Here is a 20,395-nt window from a genome sequence, read left to right as displayed (position 1 = left end):
ACACCTCTCCTATGCCAGGTTTATTTAAAAACACTGTTAACGGCTGTCATGTGGAACAGTTCAACTACCGGTGAAGGCGGAGGCGGCCAGACTACGTTTAATACAATACCTTAAATAGAATACAAATATAAAATGGAGGAATAAAATATTTACAGAAACCACGGCGTACGGCAAATCCCGGCCCACCGACAGCGCCCGGGCTGACGAAGGCTGGCGACAGAGCAGGAGGAGGGAAGCGGGGAGGGGGAAGCCTTCCTCGCCGGGCTCTTCCTCGCTCCCGTCTGCGCGCAAGCGGCCGACGCCGGCCGAAGCCTCACCGGGAGAAAGTCCTTCGGTGGGATAAAGGGGCTGGGCGACCCTTCCGGAGCCGGGAACAGCAGTTTTCTAAATTTTGGTTTCAAACTTCTCCTCTAGGAACTAAGACATCACAGTGGATTATCAAAGCACACAAGTGTATTCTTCCAAAGAGAAAGTATTTACAACCAACTCAACTGATTTTTTTCCTGTGCCAGCAGCAAATGCCTGAGGGCCCCTACGGCTTCGCAAATGAGAGCGGGAAGAGACTAAAGTTCTTCAAAAAATTTAAAATAATAATTCAAAATATATCTGCTGGGGAAAACGATCGCTGGTGGCAGGGTACGCGATGCACCCCCTTCTCAGCTATTTTCTGCAGGGTCACAAATTCGGACTGGGGGTAGGCACCCGCGGCAGACCAGGAACTCCAGTCCTGCCTCGGCACGCACTCCTACGCGCAGCTCAAGCCGCAGCGGGGCGGGATGCAGGGGAGACCAAAGGGAGGCTCCCGGGGCGTGCCCAAGGAGAGCACCGTTGGTCCTGCGGCAGTACCGGGTTCCAAGCTCGCTGGCCTGGGCACACGCTTGCCCCTGGGTCGGTGCCGACGACGGTGCCGCACGGCCGGCGGGAGGTCGGATAAAGCCGATGGTGTTTGAAGACGAGTCCGAGCAGCCGTCGCTTCCCGGTAGAAGATGAGCCAGCAGCTCATCTGAGCTCGGGGGAGCGATTCTTGGAACCCAGAGGCACTTAAACCAATTCTCAGTTTGCCAATTTACTGCAGACTACGAGAGGAATCCTGACTGCCCACCCCAGAACCCTGTTCCCATCAGCCAAAAGCACCAACCCCCCCAAGCTTTGGTACAGTACAACAAGAGGGGAGGGGGGTATTCTAGCTGTACTGTAGAGCTGCTGCTTTCACACCGATATTGTATCATCCCTGATAATTCAAAGTAAGGCTGGATGGACTGACCCCCACCGCCACCCTTGGCAGCATGTTTGGTCCAAAACACTAGAGGAATTGTTCTGCTCCCTCCCACCCCGACATTTTCATTAAGTTACCCTAAAAGATGAAAGTCAAAATGGTAGCATACATAAATAAAACTCAAGAGTTGACATAGTAACTCCAGGCTTTAGAGATCAACTGTCCGAGAAATCAGAATACCAAAGCTTTGAAACGTGCTGAACGTTGAGTTGTGCCAAGGGGGAGGAAGGAAGAAGCTTTAAGTTTAAGCCTTCAGAGCATCACTGAATCAGTAGATCAGTTCACAACCACCACAGTTTGTAGATGGGCACGTCTCCGTCCCGAAATCAACAAGTGCTTTGTCCTCTTAATGTCGACGGTAGCCACCGATAGTTACAGGATGGACGCACAGGACCTTGACTCTGACCAGCAGGGAAATTTAGGACAACTGAGTGCAGATACTGCCAATTTCTACCAGTTCAACTGTGCTTTAAGACTCGTTGCAAAGCCTCAGCTAGAAAAAGGATCACCTCCGGGTATCCAACAAAATACAGAGTTTTAATTTTTTTTTTTTTTTTTTAACCCTTAAGCCTATGCAGTTCAGCTGTCAATCATTTCAGAAAGTTCCAGGAGGAGGTCATCCTCGTCCTTCCCTGGGTCCAGGTCAATTTCTGCTTCCAGTTTGCCTCCTGAGATTTCCCAAATAAGCTTCTCAAAGTCATCTTCTACAGATAAGGGTGCTTTCCCAGCCCCTGTGGAGCTCAACCGGCGCGTCTTTACCGCTACTTGTGAAGAAGTTGAAGTTGAGCTTGAGACCTCCGACTGTGGCACAGAGTCTGCCTGGCTTCCAATATGCAGTTCAGGACTTGGAAGAACACGAAAGAGAGCAAATCAGTGTATGACATTCCTTAACCAGAGAGAGGTTTTCTGCAAACCAGCTCTTAAAACTGTAGTTAATCCCTCCTACACCTCGACCTTACACAGGGATTGTTATTCAATTAACCTGGGGCTACTTTCAGAGTCCAATGTATCAGCAGGTATGTTTTTCAGTTTGGGGATTTATCTGAAGACAGAGCATCTGGGGTCTGGCAAAGAAAGTTCAATTTCTGTAGCCAGAGACACTTTGCCACCTTTACTAATGTGACTGTAAAAAGCTTAAGAAGTCAACCTCTGCAGGCATTCAGAAAACCCAAGAAGTCACTGAAAAGCTGTGCCAACTTGCAGCATTTTAAGAAAAGAATCTAAATAAGCATTCCTGCTAGCTGCTAGAAAAATATTTCAGATGACTTGTTCCTTTGGGGGATCTTGGCATTAATTATCTCAAAACTCTAGTTTTTCCACATGTGAAAAAATACTACGTTTCACACGAAAGACACACTGATCAAGAAAAAGAACAAGTCGTGGTTGTTACCTGGTTTTGGGTTTTTCCCTCCCAGGTATGGATGCCAGGCTGTCCTCTGGCAGAGCAGGAACAACAGCCTAGGAAGAAGCAAGACAGTTTTTGTGATACACAGGTAAAAGACTTCTTAGTAGACTCTTCCTCCACTGCTTCTCCTCTGGCGTTGCTGAGCCTTAACCAAAATACAGAACCAGGGCACTCCTGAGGAAAGGTCAGTATTCACTTGAAGGTTACTAATGACCTTGTGTCTTTTTTAAGAACACAGCATTAACAGACAGCATTAAAATCCTTCACACCACAGAGAAACCACAGCAGAGTATTACGTAAACGCTGCCATTCATCTAATAAAAAGCAGAAAGGTACTACAACCATCCTGTAGACCAATTCTGGACTTAAAAGGGAGCAGAGACCTGTAGAACATTTCAGTTTTCCATCTCTTCTTCAAGAGGAGGGTAAAACTTGGGGATAAATTTTACTAGGGACGCACTGCCTCAGCCACCGTCCTTACCACAGCTGCTTTTTTAGCTGAAGGCTCCTTCGTGTCACCACCGGTGGTACTCAAAGGTTTGACAGCCGCCACAGCAGAGGGATGACTCTCAGCTGCCTTACGTTTCAGTGTCTGCTTTGTGGGGGAGGTGGCTTTCCCATCCGAAGGCTTCAGGCACACCTTAGATTTGGCTAGAGTAAAAGGAAGAGAGAACTGATACAGTCCTGTTCTGCCTCAGGAAAAAAAAAAAAAAAAAAAAAAAGGCTTCTCTTACCAGTCCCATAATCCTTCTAGTTAAATATATTTGGCCAGCACAATTACACTGCCATTTCCCAGATTCTCAGCAGTATTTTCCACATAGTAAACTCTGATTACCAACAAGCCATAAAAAGGCACAAAGAAGCTACGAAAAGCCAGAGTTATAACGTGCAAATCGTCATCTTCTGCCTTTCTTTCAAAACCTGACCTAAAGTAATTCCTTAGCATAGTGTCAACACTTACTTTTAGCTTTCCGTTCCAGAAGCTGAGCTGCCTGTTTCCCTGGTGATACAGCAGCATCCTTTCCTGGGCTTTCAACCCCATCTTCCGCAGATTTCACCAACATCCTCTTTGCCAGTTGATAAGCTGGCCCCGAAACCACGGTGGATTCAGGACTCCCTGAGTCTGGAGTTTTATCCTTGACTGCTTTTTCAGCAGGAGATAGCACAGCAACTGCTTCCTTCTGAAGCTTCTCTTCTTGGCGTTGCTTCAGTTGCCGCTTCTCCCTCATTATCTCTTCAAGGCTCTTCACTTGAACTTTAGAATTAGTTGCACTCTGATCAGAGGACTAGAAAGAAACGAAAGAAGAGGACTGTATAGGACAAAATCTACGGAGATTTCATTAAGAAAATCTGAGTGGCAATCCCTCCCAAATGGCTCCATGTGGAACAGAGCCTGTTAATACCCTTCAGATCTGACATTTTTTCCATAAAATGTTGCCTGTAACAAGATCCATGCTCTGCTATGGAAATACTGATTCAAAAGCCTGCAATTCCCAGCACAGCAAGCTGCTTTAATAGAGCAGAAGACTCTAGCTGTAATCTATTCCATTCTTTTTAAGCAAAAGAAAGTCATACAAGATCCCCAATACAGCTTTCACTGACAGACTGATTTCCTCTAACACAAAGCTCTCGCCTTTTCTATTGAAATACTTACCTCAGGATTTTAAGATATCCTTCAAGTCTGACAGATAAAGTCACCGAGAACAAAAACATTCCCTCCACATTAACCTCGCAGATTTTATCTGGTGCTAATAGGGTTTCTTATTCATTTTCAGGCATAATCAGATTAATTCAAAGCTCGAGGATTACAATGCTGTCTGGAAACTCTACTGAAAGTGACAGGACTTACGACTTCGCTGCAGCGCTCACCAAATGCGGAAAGGTAGGAACACACTCAAACTGGGAGCATGCAGCAAGTTACAAACAAAACATAACAAAATTTATCAAAAGTGGTATGAATGTATGTATGTCCTCCCAAAGGACTCACCTCTGCAGGTGCAGAGACAGCTTTGGGAGAAGGCTTGTTCAGTTCCACTATCTTCTTTTCTTCTCTTCCAGGTGCTTTAAAACAAGAAAAAAATCATTTTGTCAACAGCAGAAATAAAGAAACCTCTTTGGTTTCATGGCAATCCATGCGCCATTCGAGCTCTTCCCCTCCATCGCACCATCTCTTTTTACATGGCTTATATAATCCTAGCGACAAGATCTTTAATGCTGTCATATTTGACAAAGACTGGCCCTCACATTAAGAGGGTGATACATGCTTTGCAAGCACGTATACATCAATAACCAAGTTAAATACACATCAATAACTAAGTTAAACAACACATATGCCAAAGAGGAAGGTAAACTTGGATTCAGCGCAGGAAAGATCCCATACCACAAACAGATGGCAGAAAAAAAAACAGAAGAGAGAAATTAGACTACAAAGTTCCTCAACGAATGAATTTTCCAGTGGGAAATACAGAAAAATATCATGTAATCCATGGAAAATAATATGGCTGCATATTCTAGCACTTTCTTGCCTTTTGACTTCGTAGCCTTAAACTTTTATCCTCTAGTATACATAGAAGGAAAAAGCAAAGCGAATCCTGAGCAAACTGAATTTGCTTGACAGGGGAAGCACTTCACCAGGGCAGGTACCAAATCATCTTATTACCTGTTAGCTTTGTGATCCGTAACAATCTCCTCCCTGGCGGGGCAGCTTCAGGTTGTGCTGGTGGAGTCGGCACATTTTCTCCACTCTGCTGCATCCGCAGAGCTTTCTCCTGCTTGATTTCTTCCAAGGTTTTAATACGCACTTCTCCTGCTGGCTTGGCTTTGCCTGCCGGCTCTGCCAGCTGCACTTTGCTGGGCACAGGCAGAGCAAGCACGCTCTGCTTCTTGGGCTCACTCTCAACTTTTGTCTTGGTAGGAAACTCTTCTGTTTTTTGCTTCTCTTCTTCCAATCGCTTGTGTTTTTTTTCAGCCAGGGCTCCTGAGAAAGCTTTGATGCGAACTGCAGGGGAAGGTCTTGCCCCCGAGGGGGGATCTTCTGTTTTACAACGTCCTTCAGTCTGGGGTTTTGGTTGAGGTTCTCCTCGTCTCTGATTAGCTCTCTCAAGACGAATTTCCTCCAGTGTTTTCACATGGATCTCTCCTGTTGGCTTAGCAGCCTTCTCTGTCATCGTCAAAAAAAAGAGAAGCACCAACATTTAAAGAGAGTCCAACAATACTTAAAATCTCCAAAATTTGTGACAATACTAAGGAAAACTAAGTTTGAGTGTTCCCAAGAATGCATCTTAGGACAGTATCATTCTGCATAATATTCTCCTCCTCCTTTAAGCCACTTGTATTTTGAAAACCAGTGCTATCCAGAGAGAGCTGCGACACAAACCCATCATATTTAATATCCAGTTATTACCTGTCTCCGTACTGGCCTGTTCAGAGGGCAATCCTAGCCTCTCCTTCAGTGACTTGGGGACTTGAACTGCAAGACAGAACAGAGAAAGTTAGGGAGACTGCATGAATCTCAGTTTTGTGTTCACATTTCGAAATGAGACAGGAGATCACTTCAGTGGGATTCAAAGTTACCTTGAGCCCTCAACCAACAGCAAAAAGAATCATTAGAAGAAAGAACAAACAGAAAACCTAAATAGAAAATCTGTGCATCAAATGTCTGTCTGGTAGCTGTACCTCTCTTTGGTGCTTTGTCAGCATTCTCCAGAATCTCTATCTTCTTCCCCAGCCTTTCAGCAAGGTTGCGCTTTAGTGGAAGGACGCTTTTACCAGCTTCAGAAAGAGAGAAAACAAGGAATACTTTAAGAACATTTCTCTGGAGGAGGATTTTGGAACAGTCAGCCACAAACTTCAATTCTTCCCGGTATATTTTCTTAATTTGCCTTTCAGTTGCTAACAAAATTTGCCATTTCTGCAGTCAATACAGATCTCCGCCAAAATGTATTTTCCTCCTGCATACAGCAAAAATACCCTTAAATACAGTCATGTTTAGATGAGGGCACTCAAAAAGCTCTTACCTATGGAGGCTTTCCGTTTTCCCAGTCTCTCGGCAAGGTTCAGTCGAATCACAGGCTCTTCCCCTAAACCAAAGAATAATCTCCTTAGCGCACAGAAACCAGTACTCGGTAAAAGCACCGTCCTAGCCCATGTCCCCAGAAAAGATGCTATTTTGGTAGCCAAACCACATAAACGAACGACTCTGAGTAGAAGTCCTTCTACACATTTTTTGCCTTTAAAAGGAATTTGTGCAGATGTAAACACCCCCATTTATACACAGACTCGTATCACACTACTGTCCACAACCACCCCCATCAGCCTCTTCAATGCTTCAAAAATGGGCTACTTGTATAAGACCCCCTTCTACAGGTCTTCCTTTTCTTTACTCCCGCTTTTCAGTTATCCCCTTATTTGCGTACCTACATGTGTTTTGACATTAGCCTCTCTCTCTGCTGCTACCGCACTTAACCCAAACACTAATTCTGTCACACGCTGTCAACACATCAGCTCATTCACAAATCTCACTCAACTTCAGGAACACAAAAGTCAACTTAAGGCCATTCGAGAGTCTGTAGGATGGTGGTAATACATGATTAGCTATGGCTTAATGTCAGGCCGATAAACACTTCTTGGATCTTTTATTGCAATACAACAAACTGAGCACCTACAAATGCCGTATCTTTCCAATACAACCAGGGACTTTCAGCATAAAAGCATGGTTTTAATTAGAAAAGGCAGCACCAGCAGACTAACATGTCTGAATTATCTTAATTATTACTTAACCTTCCAGTTTAGGAGCCATGAAATGGAAACAGGAGTATTCACTATTACCTTGCTTTGTAGACAGAGTCACAGTTCTCACGACTGTCCGGACATTTTCCTTTTCTGGCACAGGAATAGGCCAAGATTGGAACGGATGAACAGAAACTCCTGAAGGACCTTCTGATCAGAGCAAGCAAAAAACATAAGGATGTTTAGGAAAAAAAACCAACCAACCAAAACAGAAGAACTATCACGAAATCCAAAACCATTAGTTATTCATTACTGTCAAACATACAACCACCAATGCATGTAAATAAGAGAGATGAGCAGTTTCCCTCTGATTTGCCCTTGGAATTTCAATCTAGAATACCAGCTGTTTGAGTTTAAGAAAACAGGTTGCCTGCCAAAGTAGCTCAAGGCCCCCAGCTGAACATGGAAGTCTGGCCCTCCAGCAGCTCTCAGCTGCAGTCACCTCCCAGTCTGAACCCTATACAGAAGTTTTTTTGCACTTTTTTTGCAAATAATTGCATTCACTGATGCACAGCCAGCTATGCAGGTATTATCAAAAGGAAGGAAAAAAAAAAGATGAAGGTGAAGAGAAGGCAGAAGGATAGGAAAGTAAGGGACGTTAACTCATCACCTTGTTTTTTTGTTTTTTCCTTTAGTTTCTTCAATTTGATTTCTTCAAGCGTTTTTATTCCAAAATTTAAATTGTCATCTGAAAACACAAAACGGTTAATGAAATTGAGGCTTAAAGGCACATGTTGAAGAGCACAGATCCTCAAGCTTCTTACAGCTCAGAATCTTTCCAAAGTATTTCAAATAAGCCCTGTCAACACTCCCCACAAGTAAAAAAAGCCATAGAACGGATGGTATTTTGGTAAGCAATTGGCATCTTTCTTCCCCCCTCCTCCCACCCTTCAGGGTAAAAGCTATAGTTTTAAACATTTTAATCCCTCTACAGGATATTAGATTCCTCTGTCATTAGACATGGCTTTCCACAATGTTTGAAAGGACACATTTGCAGGCATTTAAACTCCACTTTCTGGCTCTATTTTGTTCTACAAAAGTAAACAAGGAGGAGTTTACCTGTCTGACCCAAGGGACACAGGACAGTATGAGAGAGGAATGAGCTCATGGAAATAACGGACTCCACCTGGCTACCCTATGTTCTATTGTATTTTTAGAACATACTGCTTTTGAGTTAATTTTTGTCAAATTCTCCTTCCAATCCATCCTACTACAGCTGTTAGAATACCTTGTTTTGTATTAGCATTGGATTTCCTAGTGGAAATGATCCGCAATCCGTTATGGGCTTCTGTAGTTGGTTGCTGGACAGGTGTTTTAGTTTCATCTCCTTCTTCAGAAAGCTGGTCTGAAAGGCAAAAAGAAACCTGGTCAGTTATGCAGTAGGGATTAGACAAGACTGTCATGCTTATGTAGCTCATACAATGACAATTCAGTCCATGTTTCATATTCTGTTTGTATTCTTAACCACAAACACAAACAAATGTTTCTAGAAGGATTTTTTTAAACAGCTATATTGACCTGATGAACTCATAACTAAAAGAGCTATACAGGGAAAAAAACATTTAGGACTCCAGACTCTCGTCTCTAGCATTAAGCACTAAACAATTCAGGTAGCCTGTGATTTATACAGCCAACCACTTAGAGTAGAAATGCCTTCAAGAAGTAAAAAAAATGCTCACCATCATCATCTTCATCATCATCTGCAGCATTGATTACAACTGGAGGATGTGTAGGACTTGGGACGTTCTCAGAGTTTTCCACTTTCATCACCCCCCTCAGCTGCGGAGAGGGATTGGACTGGACAGAAAGTTTGTTTTGCTGCAGGGACATCTGAGCCATTTTCACATCATCTTCTGCAGACTCAGGTGGACTTGGAAGCGTAGCTAAAGGAAGAGAAGGATCATTTGTAATTTTGCCATTTAAAACTTCAACCTCAATGCTGCACTCACTGCGTAGATACGGTAGATAAGGTAGATAACCCACCTGGCTACTGAATTTAGAGCCTCCTATTCCCCACCCCTGGTTACACTATGAACAACGGCTTCCCTTCACACACAAATCTCACCGTCCTACCACCCAGAAAGGATTAAATGAGGGGAAAGCAACCTGAAAGGCAACAATCACACAAAGCACAGAGAAGCTGAGCATGAAAGAAAAAATTAAATACCAGAATTACATTCCATTTAGCTGAGAGTCTATGACCACAGACTTCTCCCTGTACTCATAAAGGAACAGTTACTTGATGTCTTCTACGGTATTGTACCCGCTCATAAGTAATATTCAAAATTAATTATTCAATACTTAAAGGACTTAAGAAACTCACTTTTGCTTGGCGGTAAGAAGAGTCCATCAACGTAACGTCCTTTTGTGTGATGAAAAGCACAGTTGGCTTTTTGACAGCCTACTGGCTGATTCTCCCAGTAGCAAGGAATCTCACTGCGTTTTTTCTGAAGACAGAAAGAAATAAAAGCTCGCCTTAGATTTGCAAAGAGACATAAGTTTCACATCACACCAGAGACAGGACTATCGCAGTGCAGTGCTGAAACATCATTCCAAAGGTCAATTTATCACTAAAATAAAGTATTTCAGGACATATACACAAAGTTTGTGTAAGCTGTAACAACTACGTATTATCTAGCTTTCCTGTCACTCAGTTTGAGAAGCCAGGTACTCTCACACATCAATTAAAGGCGGGTTAAACTAATACAATTTGGGACTACTCAGAGGGAAAAATGTTTTAAATTGCCTAGGTTAAATTTAAATTTATCTGAACTCAGCTTGCAGAACCTTAGTTCCTTCCCATCTTTTCTCTCCCCACCCTTTACGATCCCGAGAGGTCAGAGCAACGTCATCTGCAGAAATCCAGGACCGAAGAGACCTGCTAGGCCATTACCAAGCCCAGCCCTCCGGAGGCTGGTGCAGTCTGTTTACTACCACCCTGCTCCAGCACATTTAGGCAGTCTGATCAATGTGGTTGCTTTTGCCTCTGTTAAGAAAATAATGTCAGCACCTAATACAAAATTTTCTTGCTGAGATATACCCAAGACATTGATTTTTCTTCCCCCAACTTCCTCCCATCCCCCTCCCAGTAACAGAAACCAGTATCGTTTTATAGCAAGTAAATCTATCACATAAAAGGATGTTCAGTCCCCCTACAGCAATGAAAAATGCTTTCAGTGATTTAGCTTGAGAACCCATCTTTTGGCAAACACTCACATCGATTTCCATGTGCCTGAATCTGCAGATATTCCTGAAACAGCGACCCTCCTGCCAGAGAGTGCAGACCGTTTCATTCCCCAGAGCAGCTTCACAGTGGCGGAAGGAACAGCTGTCTCCCTGTAATCAAAAGGAAATGAACAAAAAGGAAAATAAAATAGTACAGCCTAAAAAAACACCCATCTATTAGAACTGGAAGCAGAATCGAACTGCTTATTAAGTTACCAGAAATCTGTACGTCTCCTCCCACTCTTCCCCCTCCTCTCTTAAAAAATAAAAAGGAAAAAAAAACCCAAAGCAAAAGAAATCCAAACATACCTTGTTACATGTGGAATAGAAATAGAAGTAGCAGTCATCTCCTTGGTTAGACATAATGGGCAAATTCTTAGAATAAGCTCAGGTTCTAAGCGTTCACTCAACAGGGACTTCCTCCACTCTTGGCAAGAGCTGGCTTCACTCTTTCTTGGACTGAAAGTCTTCTACTGGCTTGATCAGTGAAATCTTCTTTTTAAAAGTAACCCTAAGGAAAGGTAAAAGTTAAAAATAATTAAGTAATAAGCATTGTTACAGCCGCTTTCTGTTAATCAAATTAGTCTCTCGAGGGGGGCAATGTCTTGAAATCAGCTGGTCACAAAAACTATCCCAACACTAAGTCAAACTTCTGTAAAACCGCATGGGTTTTGTCAGCAAGCGTTCTCTTCCGTGTCCTTAGCAACAGTTACATGCCTTGGAGCACAGAAAAACTACTGTAAGGCCCACAAGAGAGTCACTTCTTAAAAAACCAGTCATACATTTGAATTATCAGTCAACAATTAACTGTGGGTACTAATAATTTCTATAAAATACATTGACATATTAAACATTATTTTCCAATCACCATGGATCTTCAAGTTCACCTACCTGGACAACTTCAGCAAAGATACTGATCTTCAAAGACTTCCAGTTAACTTCTCCTGTAGGCCGAACCAACACTGAATCCGTGAATTAATAATAAAGGGGTAGAAAGAATTTTCCTCCTCACATTGCCAAGGGAACCTCTCATCCACAATTCAAACATAGGATGTGCTTTTAAACATCTTACAACTAATGGAGGAAGCAAGTCCATTTGAATACTGTCAGACTGGAGACAGCCAGGGTTAGTTAGCTCTTCAAAAAAAAAAAAACCAAAAAACCAAAAAAAACCACCAACAAAAAACCCCAGTGCATTTAAAGATGAACTTGTGATTCAAAGTGGCTGCAAAAATGAGGATCCATCTTCCACAGCCGGACAATTTTTTTTTTTTTTTTTTTTTTTTTTTTTTAAACTTAAAATTCAGTAAGTTGCAATTTCTGGTCTTCAAGATCTCTTCACCTATTAAGAAAACACAAAAACCTTCCCCCATCTTTATTACCTGTACAGCAAAAAAAACATACTTGTGCGTATAAATACACAAATATGTATATACATACACATATGTGTTTATACACACAGCAAGAGTGAGTGATAATAAAGTCAGCAAGAGCGACAGTAAAAATTAGAAAATTTGGCTATTTGCCATAGAAGACTGCATAAAAAGTCTCTCATTTTGAGGGAACTGGCAAAAATGAAAGATCTACATAATATTTTGATGAATATGCCTTCAAGGCAGATGCTTTATAACATGAGTGATTTTGGGGCCAGCACACAAATATGCGTACGTATGTACATGCATACAGTATGAACATACCTATACACACAAGCGTGCACAGTATATGTTGTACGATCCGGATCGAGAACAACTTTTAGCCCTGATCAGACACGCGGAGTTGCAATCAATTAACAGCAGGAAGACAGCAGATCAAGGATACAGCAAGCTTTGAGAGGCAGGGAAATGCTCGCTTTGCAAGTGGCATGGCTGCATGATACCACCAATTTTGAATTATTTTGATTTTAGGAAACAATTTGTTTTCTTTTTACATCAGAGCAAATACTAGAAGTTAGCCATCACATGCTGATCCCTAATCCATATATCCATCATTATCCAGTGCTGCAAGATCACAGAAGGTTTGAAAAGATGGCTTAGGTCCAATTCAACAGCTTATGATTGTTTTGGTGCCACCAGAGCTGAAACCGATTTTATTTAGCCACAAGCAGTTTGGTTTTCTTTATGTGAAGTCAGATACTTTGATTCTTTATTTTTTAAAGATACTAAATGGCATAAAACCTGCAACCAGACCAGATAAAGTTCAAATTAAAGTGATTCTGACCCCTTTCATTAAAATGCTGCACATTTCTGTGCAAAGTATTTCTGACTCTTTTGGACAAAACTGAATGAAATAGTTCTAACAAATTAATAATAAAAGGTTGGAACCTTTTACTCACACAAACACTAGTGAATTTTCCAGGATATTTTTTTTTTGGCAGGGAATTTTCCCAAATCTAAAATAAAGAGAGGAAAAGTTGGGTTCTCATATTAGTTATTGTTTTTTTGACTCTTGACAAAGGGAATAAAAACAGTAGTTAAGGGCAAGGTTTTTTTCCCTTCTTCAGTACCAATGCGACTATTCACTTTTGACCTTTAGCACCTTCAAAAACAGACTTTGTGTCATACGGATTCCTATGCATCTACTTCTAAAAATTACTGGTGCTCCTTCACGTAGAATTTTGACAAGAAACATTTTCCCAAATGTGTTACCAATACCATTGATAGTTAAATTAAATTTCAAGCACGATTTTTGCAGTTTGCACAAGCTTGAACAGATGGCAATGAAGGACCACTGCTTCGCTGAGCAGAGGCATTCAAACACAAATCGGAAGGAATTCATGGTCTAGAAGAAGGCGCTTTGCCCTAGGAAGCGAGAGACACCTGTATAATGCAACATTACTACAGCCACCACCATGGCGGGGAAAAAAAAAAAAAAAAAGAAAAGAAATCCCCTCAGATTTAGCTCTCTGGAACGCCCAAGCAGCTCAGCATTTTGCTTGTAGGCTTCCCTATTCCTGAGCGGGCTTCAAAAGCTGTTCAGAATTGGAATGGATTGTTTAAGGAATGGGAAAAAAGCAAAACTTTAAAACAAAACAAAATAAAAACCCGAAAAAAACCCCCTCATAGTTCTAAACTCCATAAAAATCCTTTCATTTTAAAAAAGGTTAACTCAAAAACTTTTTTTTTTTTTTAAAACCAGTATCAGTTAACATGGCAATCTGAGTGCTAAACAGAAACCAGCCGAACTAACCCCTGAAAGCCTGGATAAAAGTGAGTAACTCTGGTGCACTCAGCAGGTCTCTAATGGAAGTTGATAAGAATTTTAAACACTTTGTTTTTCTCCACAACTCTAGTAAAGTTTTTATTTTACAAGATTTTGAATTAATTTTGTAAAAATAAATAAATAAATAAATATTTACAGCTGCAGTAGCTAGGGGCCAGGAAAAACAAGCCAACAAGTGCCATAAACCTTACCTTTGCTAAGGGAAGATAAATAGTACAGTGGAAGTCTGTCTAGTTTGTTTTACAAGCTTGTCTTTCTTGGTACTGAAGAAACAGTCCTACTCCCTGGTCTGATTTTCCAGCTTGCTGACCTGCCTTTGCCCTGTACTGAAGAGCAAGAAGGGAACAAAAGTTTTTTGCACTCCAACAGATGCCTGAGAGAAGTATTATTGCACCTACCTATGGGTACTTTTTGGTTATAAAGCACTTGGAGAGCCTCTCTTGCTGGTCTGCTTTGTGCCTTTCCTTTCTTGCAAAAATATTAAAGATGCTTAACAGCCCTGTTTGTTAGGACAGTAAGATGACACGGAAGGGAGAGCACCAGGCACTCCACGGTCTAACCCCCCTTTTCAATCGGTCAGCGTCACCCCAGCTGCAGAACGGCCGCTGCCGATTTACCTGCCCGCTACCGCGCTCCCCCGGCCGAACGCGCAGTGCGCTAGGTGTCACAAATTACACACGGGACAGCGCGTTACGATCCGTACGTAAACCACACACCTTCGTGTCGTCTGAAGCACAGAACCTCTTGCTAACGCATCTTATTCTCCGTATGAAAATCTAAAGCTACGTTGTCCAAAGCTGAAGCAGAATAGTCGTAATTTCTAGTCTTTACATTTGTTTTAATCCATCTAGCTGTTACATGCTGTCTAAACCTGGACTGGGGACACGTTCTGAGAATAGGGGTTACGGCACTCAAGACCTGCTCAGAGCAAAGACTGCAAGGTTGCCAGCCAAGAAGGCAAAGGTTAAAGCAGATGATCGTCTCGGCTTCCTCCGCCAGCGCGTCGAGGTCACCTTTCTTCATGATCGATGAGAGTCAGAGCCGTGAGTTACCACAGCCATAAGGCACAGCTGCCCCTTGCTGGCTGGAGCTACTTGAAGATGTGCCACTTCAGAGACCTGAATTAGGACATTTTTCCTTAATATGAGAGGCAAATCAATCTGCTCCTGAAAGGGCCTGGTGTTTCTGCAACTGTCAAAGAATAACCCTGTACTGAAGCACTCATCAGATCAGACACTGCTTCGGTACAGATTTCTCTTTAGCTTGACCCATCAAGACGCAGGAAAAGGAATTCTTCAAAGCAACCTTTAAAGCAGGGATCTAGAAAAGCGGCCAAGACAAAGCACTCAGATCTGAGCGCACCGCTCCACAGAAAATCAGTTGCAAGCCTAAGATATTTCACCCATCTCGCAGTTCAAGAGTGACAGTGACACCTTTGATTTGAAATTCTTCCCACGTGCTCTGCAAAGCCAGAAGGACATGACCGATGGCAGCACTTGATTAAGAACCGCAGTTCTCCACTGGCCTCCACCTGCAGGCCAAGAATCTTGCACCCATCAGACATCTGGGACCACTGAAATGAGCTGTGAATAGTCCCATTCTCCCTCCCAGGGGGATGCTGCTCCACCTTCTGTTGTTTTAAAGTCACTTTAACATATAAAAGATAGAGAGAGGTTCACTGAGCAGCTATTTCCTGCTTCAAGTGATCCTGGGGAAAATAGTTTGAATGCTGGAGCTCCTGAAGAATTTGATGGGCCTCAGGGGAAGGAGCAAGCAAATCTCTTAAGCACCTGCTCACCTGTTCTCAGTGCTCATGTGCTCCAAGTCCTGAATCATTAATTAAAAAAAAAATATATATAAAACATGGCAGCTGGCACCTAGCACTGTGTACACAGCGCTGGCAGTGTTGTCGGAAGCTGGAAAGCCAGGGGTGCGGGGATTAAGGGAAAGCCACACATCAATTTGCTAATTTGGTTCTTACAGGACGCTTCCTACTGCAGAAGTTTTAGCAAAGCCAGTGGGAGGGAGCAGCCTGTTTTCTAAACAGACTTGTGCTGGTGCAGTGTATCAAAAGATCCTTGGGCCATCGCTGTCAAGTAGTCCATGGTTTGTTCAAGGTCCACGTACCAACAGTTAAATGCGTATTTTTGTGTTGTGCTTTCTCCGAAGCTATGAAAAATTTTTCTTTTACAATGCTGCATAGTCATGTTATAGATGGGAACTGACTGCGTAGTGCCAAATCTGTATGAACTTCTAATAGGTTGGCATTGAAAAAAAGTGTCCTCAGTAATCAATTTTATAATAGCTCTGTTTATCTGTTATTTAAGTTCTCATACCTGAGTTTCTTCACAGCAGGGTGTAGTTGAGCCCGAGTCCCATGGTTAAGATTTATGTCCTTTCTCCTACCAAGCACCTGCTCAGTTGGCAAAGATGGAACAGGAACACCCAAGCTTGGAGATGTTAAACCACAACTGGCTCTAAGCCTAAGTTGAAGAAAAATAGCTCAAAACCTTCATGGGGCAAAAATTCACGTGGAACAGTAGAAAAATCCAGAAGTGCTTCCTGAGCTTCAGGTTACCGACAGCACCATCAGATTTAGGTCCTGGCCCAGTGTGCAGGACGCGTGGTCTGCAAGTGTTGCTGCAACATGGAAGTGCCAAGGCGAGTCCCTGCCCTGCCCTGCCCAACGCGCTTTTTAAATATTGCAAGGAGTGTGGCAGGTATACCAAAGGTCAGCTAAGAAGTTCCAGACAACAGATGTGTTTGTCCTAATTTCTGCCATCAAAAGGCTGTTGATAGTATTGCTTTCACGAAGAAAAACTATCTTCTCCAGATGCCCCAGGATCCACTACTGCTGCAGCAGCTACACTGGTACGACCCACATCTACGGCAAATCTCTTTGACAGCTCTCGTTTACCCGGGCACATCTGCAGTCCACTCCTCCTCTTCCAGCTGAAAAAACAGCCCGCCGGCTCTGCCACACTGCCACTGCCGATGTAAGAGCTGAGAACACACGTCAAACTCCCACTGCTAAAACTGCTGTCTGGGGAGACGGTCGGCACAGACATGCAACAGGCGTATTCACCCTCCCGACAGCGCTGACAGCCGAGACACCTGGCTGTCAGCCCCGGCCCAGCGTACACAACGCTCTGCTTGGGGACATCACCGAAGAGTCAGTGTCCCCAGGTGAGTACCTGGCTTGCCACAGTTGATTTTTTTTCTTCTTTTTTTTTTTTTTTTTTTTTTTTTTTAACCATATGCTGGATGGGGCACAGCAGGTGAACCACAGATCCGAAGTTCCACACAATGCAAGCCTTTGCTCTTCTTCCAGGCAACAGTGGATGCTTTAACATACCGCGTTCAACAAAGAAGGTCTCTCCATCTTGCTCAGTGGCAACAGGCATGGCCGCAGCACACACAGGCATAGCAGTATCTGCACGTCCCAAATCCTTAACAAATTTTCAGATAGCACTGATTTTCTATGGAGTGGCTTTCCCTTAATGCATAACCCCTTCTTGCCTATATTTTTAGTGGGTGGCTCTCCTCTATCATTCTGTCTACCAGCTTTTCCTCCTCAATGTCCGAACGGGCATCGGGAACCAATTCCAAACTAAGGGGACTGCTAAAGCTGCTACATCTACTCTTGAGTGAGACAGGCGTACTTAAAGAAAAGACACTCATTCTTTTTCTATTTCTGAAATCAACGCCGGGGCCTGGCAGCAATTTACTATGACAATTCATCTTCCTCACTGAAATGTTTTATAAAATCTCAAAAAGAGTCAATCTCTCCTGGAAGCAGCCATTTGGAAGGGTGCCATTTTAGATGAGAAGCAACAGCAAGAGGAAGTTTTCTCCAGCCTAGCTCTCCTCCTGGAACACCTGGCCACCCAGCAACAAATTCAGCCTATCTGTTCAGCCTGATCAGCTTAATGTGTGTCCAATTCAACCACGTGCCACAGCGGTGGTTCTGGTATCATTTCAAAATCCCCTATCCCCAGGAGATCTCCTTTTTTACAATCAAATAACGCAGCGTTTTATTTTGAAAGTATGGCCCAGAGCTCAATCTCCGAGTGCAGCGTGCACCCCAAAGCACCGGTTCTGGGAACAATCTGTAGGCTCCACATACTGATCCCCGCAACAGCAAAAATCACTTCTGCACTTTCATTATAAACATCAATGTAAAACAGAAACCTCTTGGATCCAATTCTTAAGAAACAAAAACAAACGTCACCCAATCGGGTTGTTTTAAACAACCTAAAGGAGAAATTAAGATGACAACCGGGTGCATCCAGAGTTAGTCAGATCCTGAAGGCAGCTCCTTTGGGGAACGCAGGAGCAATTTGTCAGATGACTACATTACAGCACGCCCCTTATACGCATTGCTACAAAAGGAAGGCACAAGATTTTAACTGAAAATAACGTATACTCATCAGACACCTGCCCCGGGGATCTTCCATTTGCCCAACCGAACCTCTCCAGAGCCTGCCCAAGGACTCCATTTCCCCGGGAGACCACCGGGACGGGGACGGGACACGGGGACGCAGGGAAGAGCCGGCAGCCAAGCCCTACAGAAGGGCTAACAGCCGAGGGAAGGGCAGGGGTGGGGAACGGGAGAGCTGCGGCCCTGTGACCGCGGGGAGAGGGGACCTCGGGCCTACCTCGGGCCGCGGGGAAGCGGCTCCCCCTCGCTAAAGTCCCGGGGCGCCGAGGGCGGGGAGAACACCGCACCCCCCCCCGCTCCCGGAGGGCCCGCACTGCCCCGGGGACCCCAGCGGCCTCCGCCGCCCCGGTGGGTACGGACACCCCGCTGGGGAGGGCTCGGGGACGCGGCCTGGGCCGCCCGCCCCGCCGGACGCGGGGGACGCGGCCTGCTTCCCCTGAGGGCAGCGGAGGGGACCCGGGCCTGGCGAGAGGCCATTCCCCCGCCCCTGCGGTCTACGAACGGCTCTAGTTACCGGCGAGCAGGGACTTTACCGAACCCCTGGGGACCGCCGCTGCCGCCGCCGCGTCGCCTCGATCCGCCGGGGCCACCGCTCAGGCCGTCGCCTTCCCCGCTGCCAGCCTCAAAGATGGCGCCTAACATACGGGCAACCTCAGCTCGCCCGTTGCCAAGATGGCGGGCGGAACGGCTTCACCAGGCCACACTTCCGCCCGTTGAAACCGGCGGGGGCGGGGCTCCGCGCTGGCACCACCGCCCACCGGAGCGACAAAAGCGGGGCGGGCGGGGCCGGTAAACAAAGCCGGGCGGGCGCATTTTCTGCCCTTTCCTCCTCCGCGGCGCCCCGCCAGCGCCTCTAACCGCGGCCAAAGCCCTTCGTCGTGGGGCGAACAGGAGAGTGCCCCCTTCCCCTGCACCTCCGCCCCGGCCGCGGTGCCCCGCGCCCGCCTTCTTGTCAGGGTGCGCGGCCCGGCCTGCCACGGTGCTGGGCCGAGGCGGCCGTCCTCTCCCTCACGCTGCCGGCTGCCGCTTCAGGGTTACGCTTTCTAAGCTGGAGGTTATTTTACATTTTTTAACCCCGTTTCCCGGCCTGCAGGCGCTTGCCCCGGGGCCTCGGGCCGTGCTGCGCCCCAGGGAGGGAGGCCTGGGCCTGGCTGGGGTGTTCTGGGGAGCAGCCGTTTCTCTCTCAGGGCAGCGTGGGCCTGATGAGGCTCCATGGCAGATCACAGACCTAAACCTGCCTCCCTCTGCTTTTCTCCTCTCCGTCCCCGTGGGCCGGTGTCCCGCTTTCCCCGGCTTGGCCCTGCGGCAGCGGTAAACAGCCCCCTCGGCAGCGGGAGCAGTGCCCATCCTCGGGGAGAGCTGGGGCCAGCCCCAGTACTGCGCGGGCACAGCCATTTTCCCCATTAAATGACTAAAAGCCCTGTGATTTGTTTCTTTCTTTGCATCCAGCCTGGGCTAGGTTTAAAAAAAGAAGCAGTTGTGGCTGTTCGGTTTAATTAAGAGCTGGAGGACGCTGTCAGACACCTCCCCAAGAAAGCAGGAAAGAGGGCGACGCTGCACAGTAAAGCTTTTACGCCCTGTTCCTATCACTTGGCATCAGCTCCAAGGGTCAGACGCTCGGCTGAGAAGTTTTAGATTGAACTTTCTCATGGACAGCCTCGCCCAGCTTGATCTTCATCATGGCTTGGCCCTGGAGTTATTAAAGACAGAGAAGGAACAGCCTCTCCCCTGAAGCCAGGGAGTTAAACAGCTCCGGTGCAATCAACCTGCTTGGGAATGAGAGTATTTCAGAGGCCAGTTGCTTTTATTTCCCGTTGTCCTTCTTGTCTGAGAAAAGTGCCTCTATGGAGGCAAAATAGTCTCGGTACAGAGGCAGGACATGGCTCAAAGCCAGATCATCGCCTCGCCGTGCATCGCCGTAGAGGCACGGCAGACACGGCCTCGGTCAAGGGGACAAGGGGGGATGTTTGCTCAAGGGCAGCTGGACACAGAGCCCGGGATCGCTGGTTTGGAGGGCATCTGACAGCCCATTCTGGACTTT

The 20,395-nt window shown here is 45.2% G+C and overlaps 1 protein-coding gene across 5 annotated transcripts; it reads right to left on the bottom strand.

Moving 5' to 3' along the window:
• Positions 1-5: 5 nt before the first annotated feature.
• ZC3H11A (zinc finger CCCH-type containing 11A) lies at positions 6-19,018 on the bottom strand. 5 transcript variants are annotated; one of them, XM_082330288.1, is made up of 18 exons: positions 18,869-19,018; positions 11,586-13,083; positions 11,004-11,205; positions 10,686-10,805; positions 9,793-9,916; positions 9,149-9,352; positions 8,698-8,814; positions 8,080-8,157; positions 7,509-7,619; positions 6,698-6,760; positions 6,357-6,452; positions 6,085-6,150; positions 5,341-5,841; positions 4,669-4,742; positions 3,643-3,967; positions 3,163-3,332; positions 2,667-2,734; positions 6-2,120 (listed from the first exon to the last, which is right to left on the bottom strand). In XM_082330288.1, exons 3-18 carry the CDS (start codon positions 11,055-11,057, stop codon positions 1,856-1,858), a joined length of 2,436 nt encoding a protein of 811 aa, XP_082186414.1. In that variant the 5' UTR covers positions 11,058-11,205; positions 11,586-13,083; positions 18,869-19,018; the 3' UTR covers positions 6-1,855. The 5 variants fall into 5 exon arrangements, with proteins under 5 accessions (XP_082186414.1, XP_082186416.1, XP_082186415.1 ...); XM_082330290.1 differs by having other exon boundaries at positions 11,586-11,638; XM_082330289.1 differs by having other exon boundaries at positions 18,888-19,018.
• Positions 19,019-20,395: the final 1,377 nt, after the last annotated feature.

The sequence above is a fragment of the Platalea leucorodia genome (genome assembly GCF_965183815.1).
Source record: "Platalea leucorodia genome assembly, chromosome: 19".
Taxonomy (NCBI): domain Eukaryota; kingdom Metazoa; phylum Chordata; class Aves; order Pelecaniformes; family Threskiornithidae; genus Platalea; species Platalea leucorodia.
The sequence above is the reverse complement of the archived record's forward strand: the minus strand, read 5'-3'. Positions and strand labels throughout refer to the sequence as shown.

Excerpts from the sequence above, each read along its gene's own strand:
- ZC3H11A (XM_082330288.1), bottom strand. The coding sequence starts at position 11,057 with ATGTCTAACCAAGGAGATGACTGCTACTTCTATTTCTATTCCACATGT. Across the intron at positions 5,842-6,084 it reads ACAGGCCAGTACGGAGACAG|AGAAGGCTGCTAAGCCAACA; the intron begins GTAATAACTGGA and ends TGACGATGACAG. Across the intron at positions 4,743-5,340 it reads ACGGATCACAAAGCTAACAG|CACCTGGAAGAGAAGAAAAG; the intron begins GTAATAAGATGA and ends CTTGTTTTAAAG.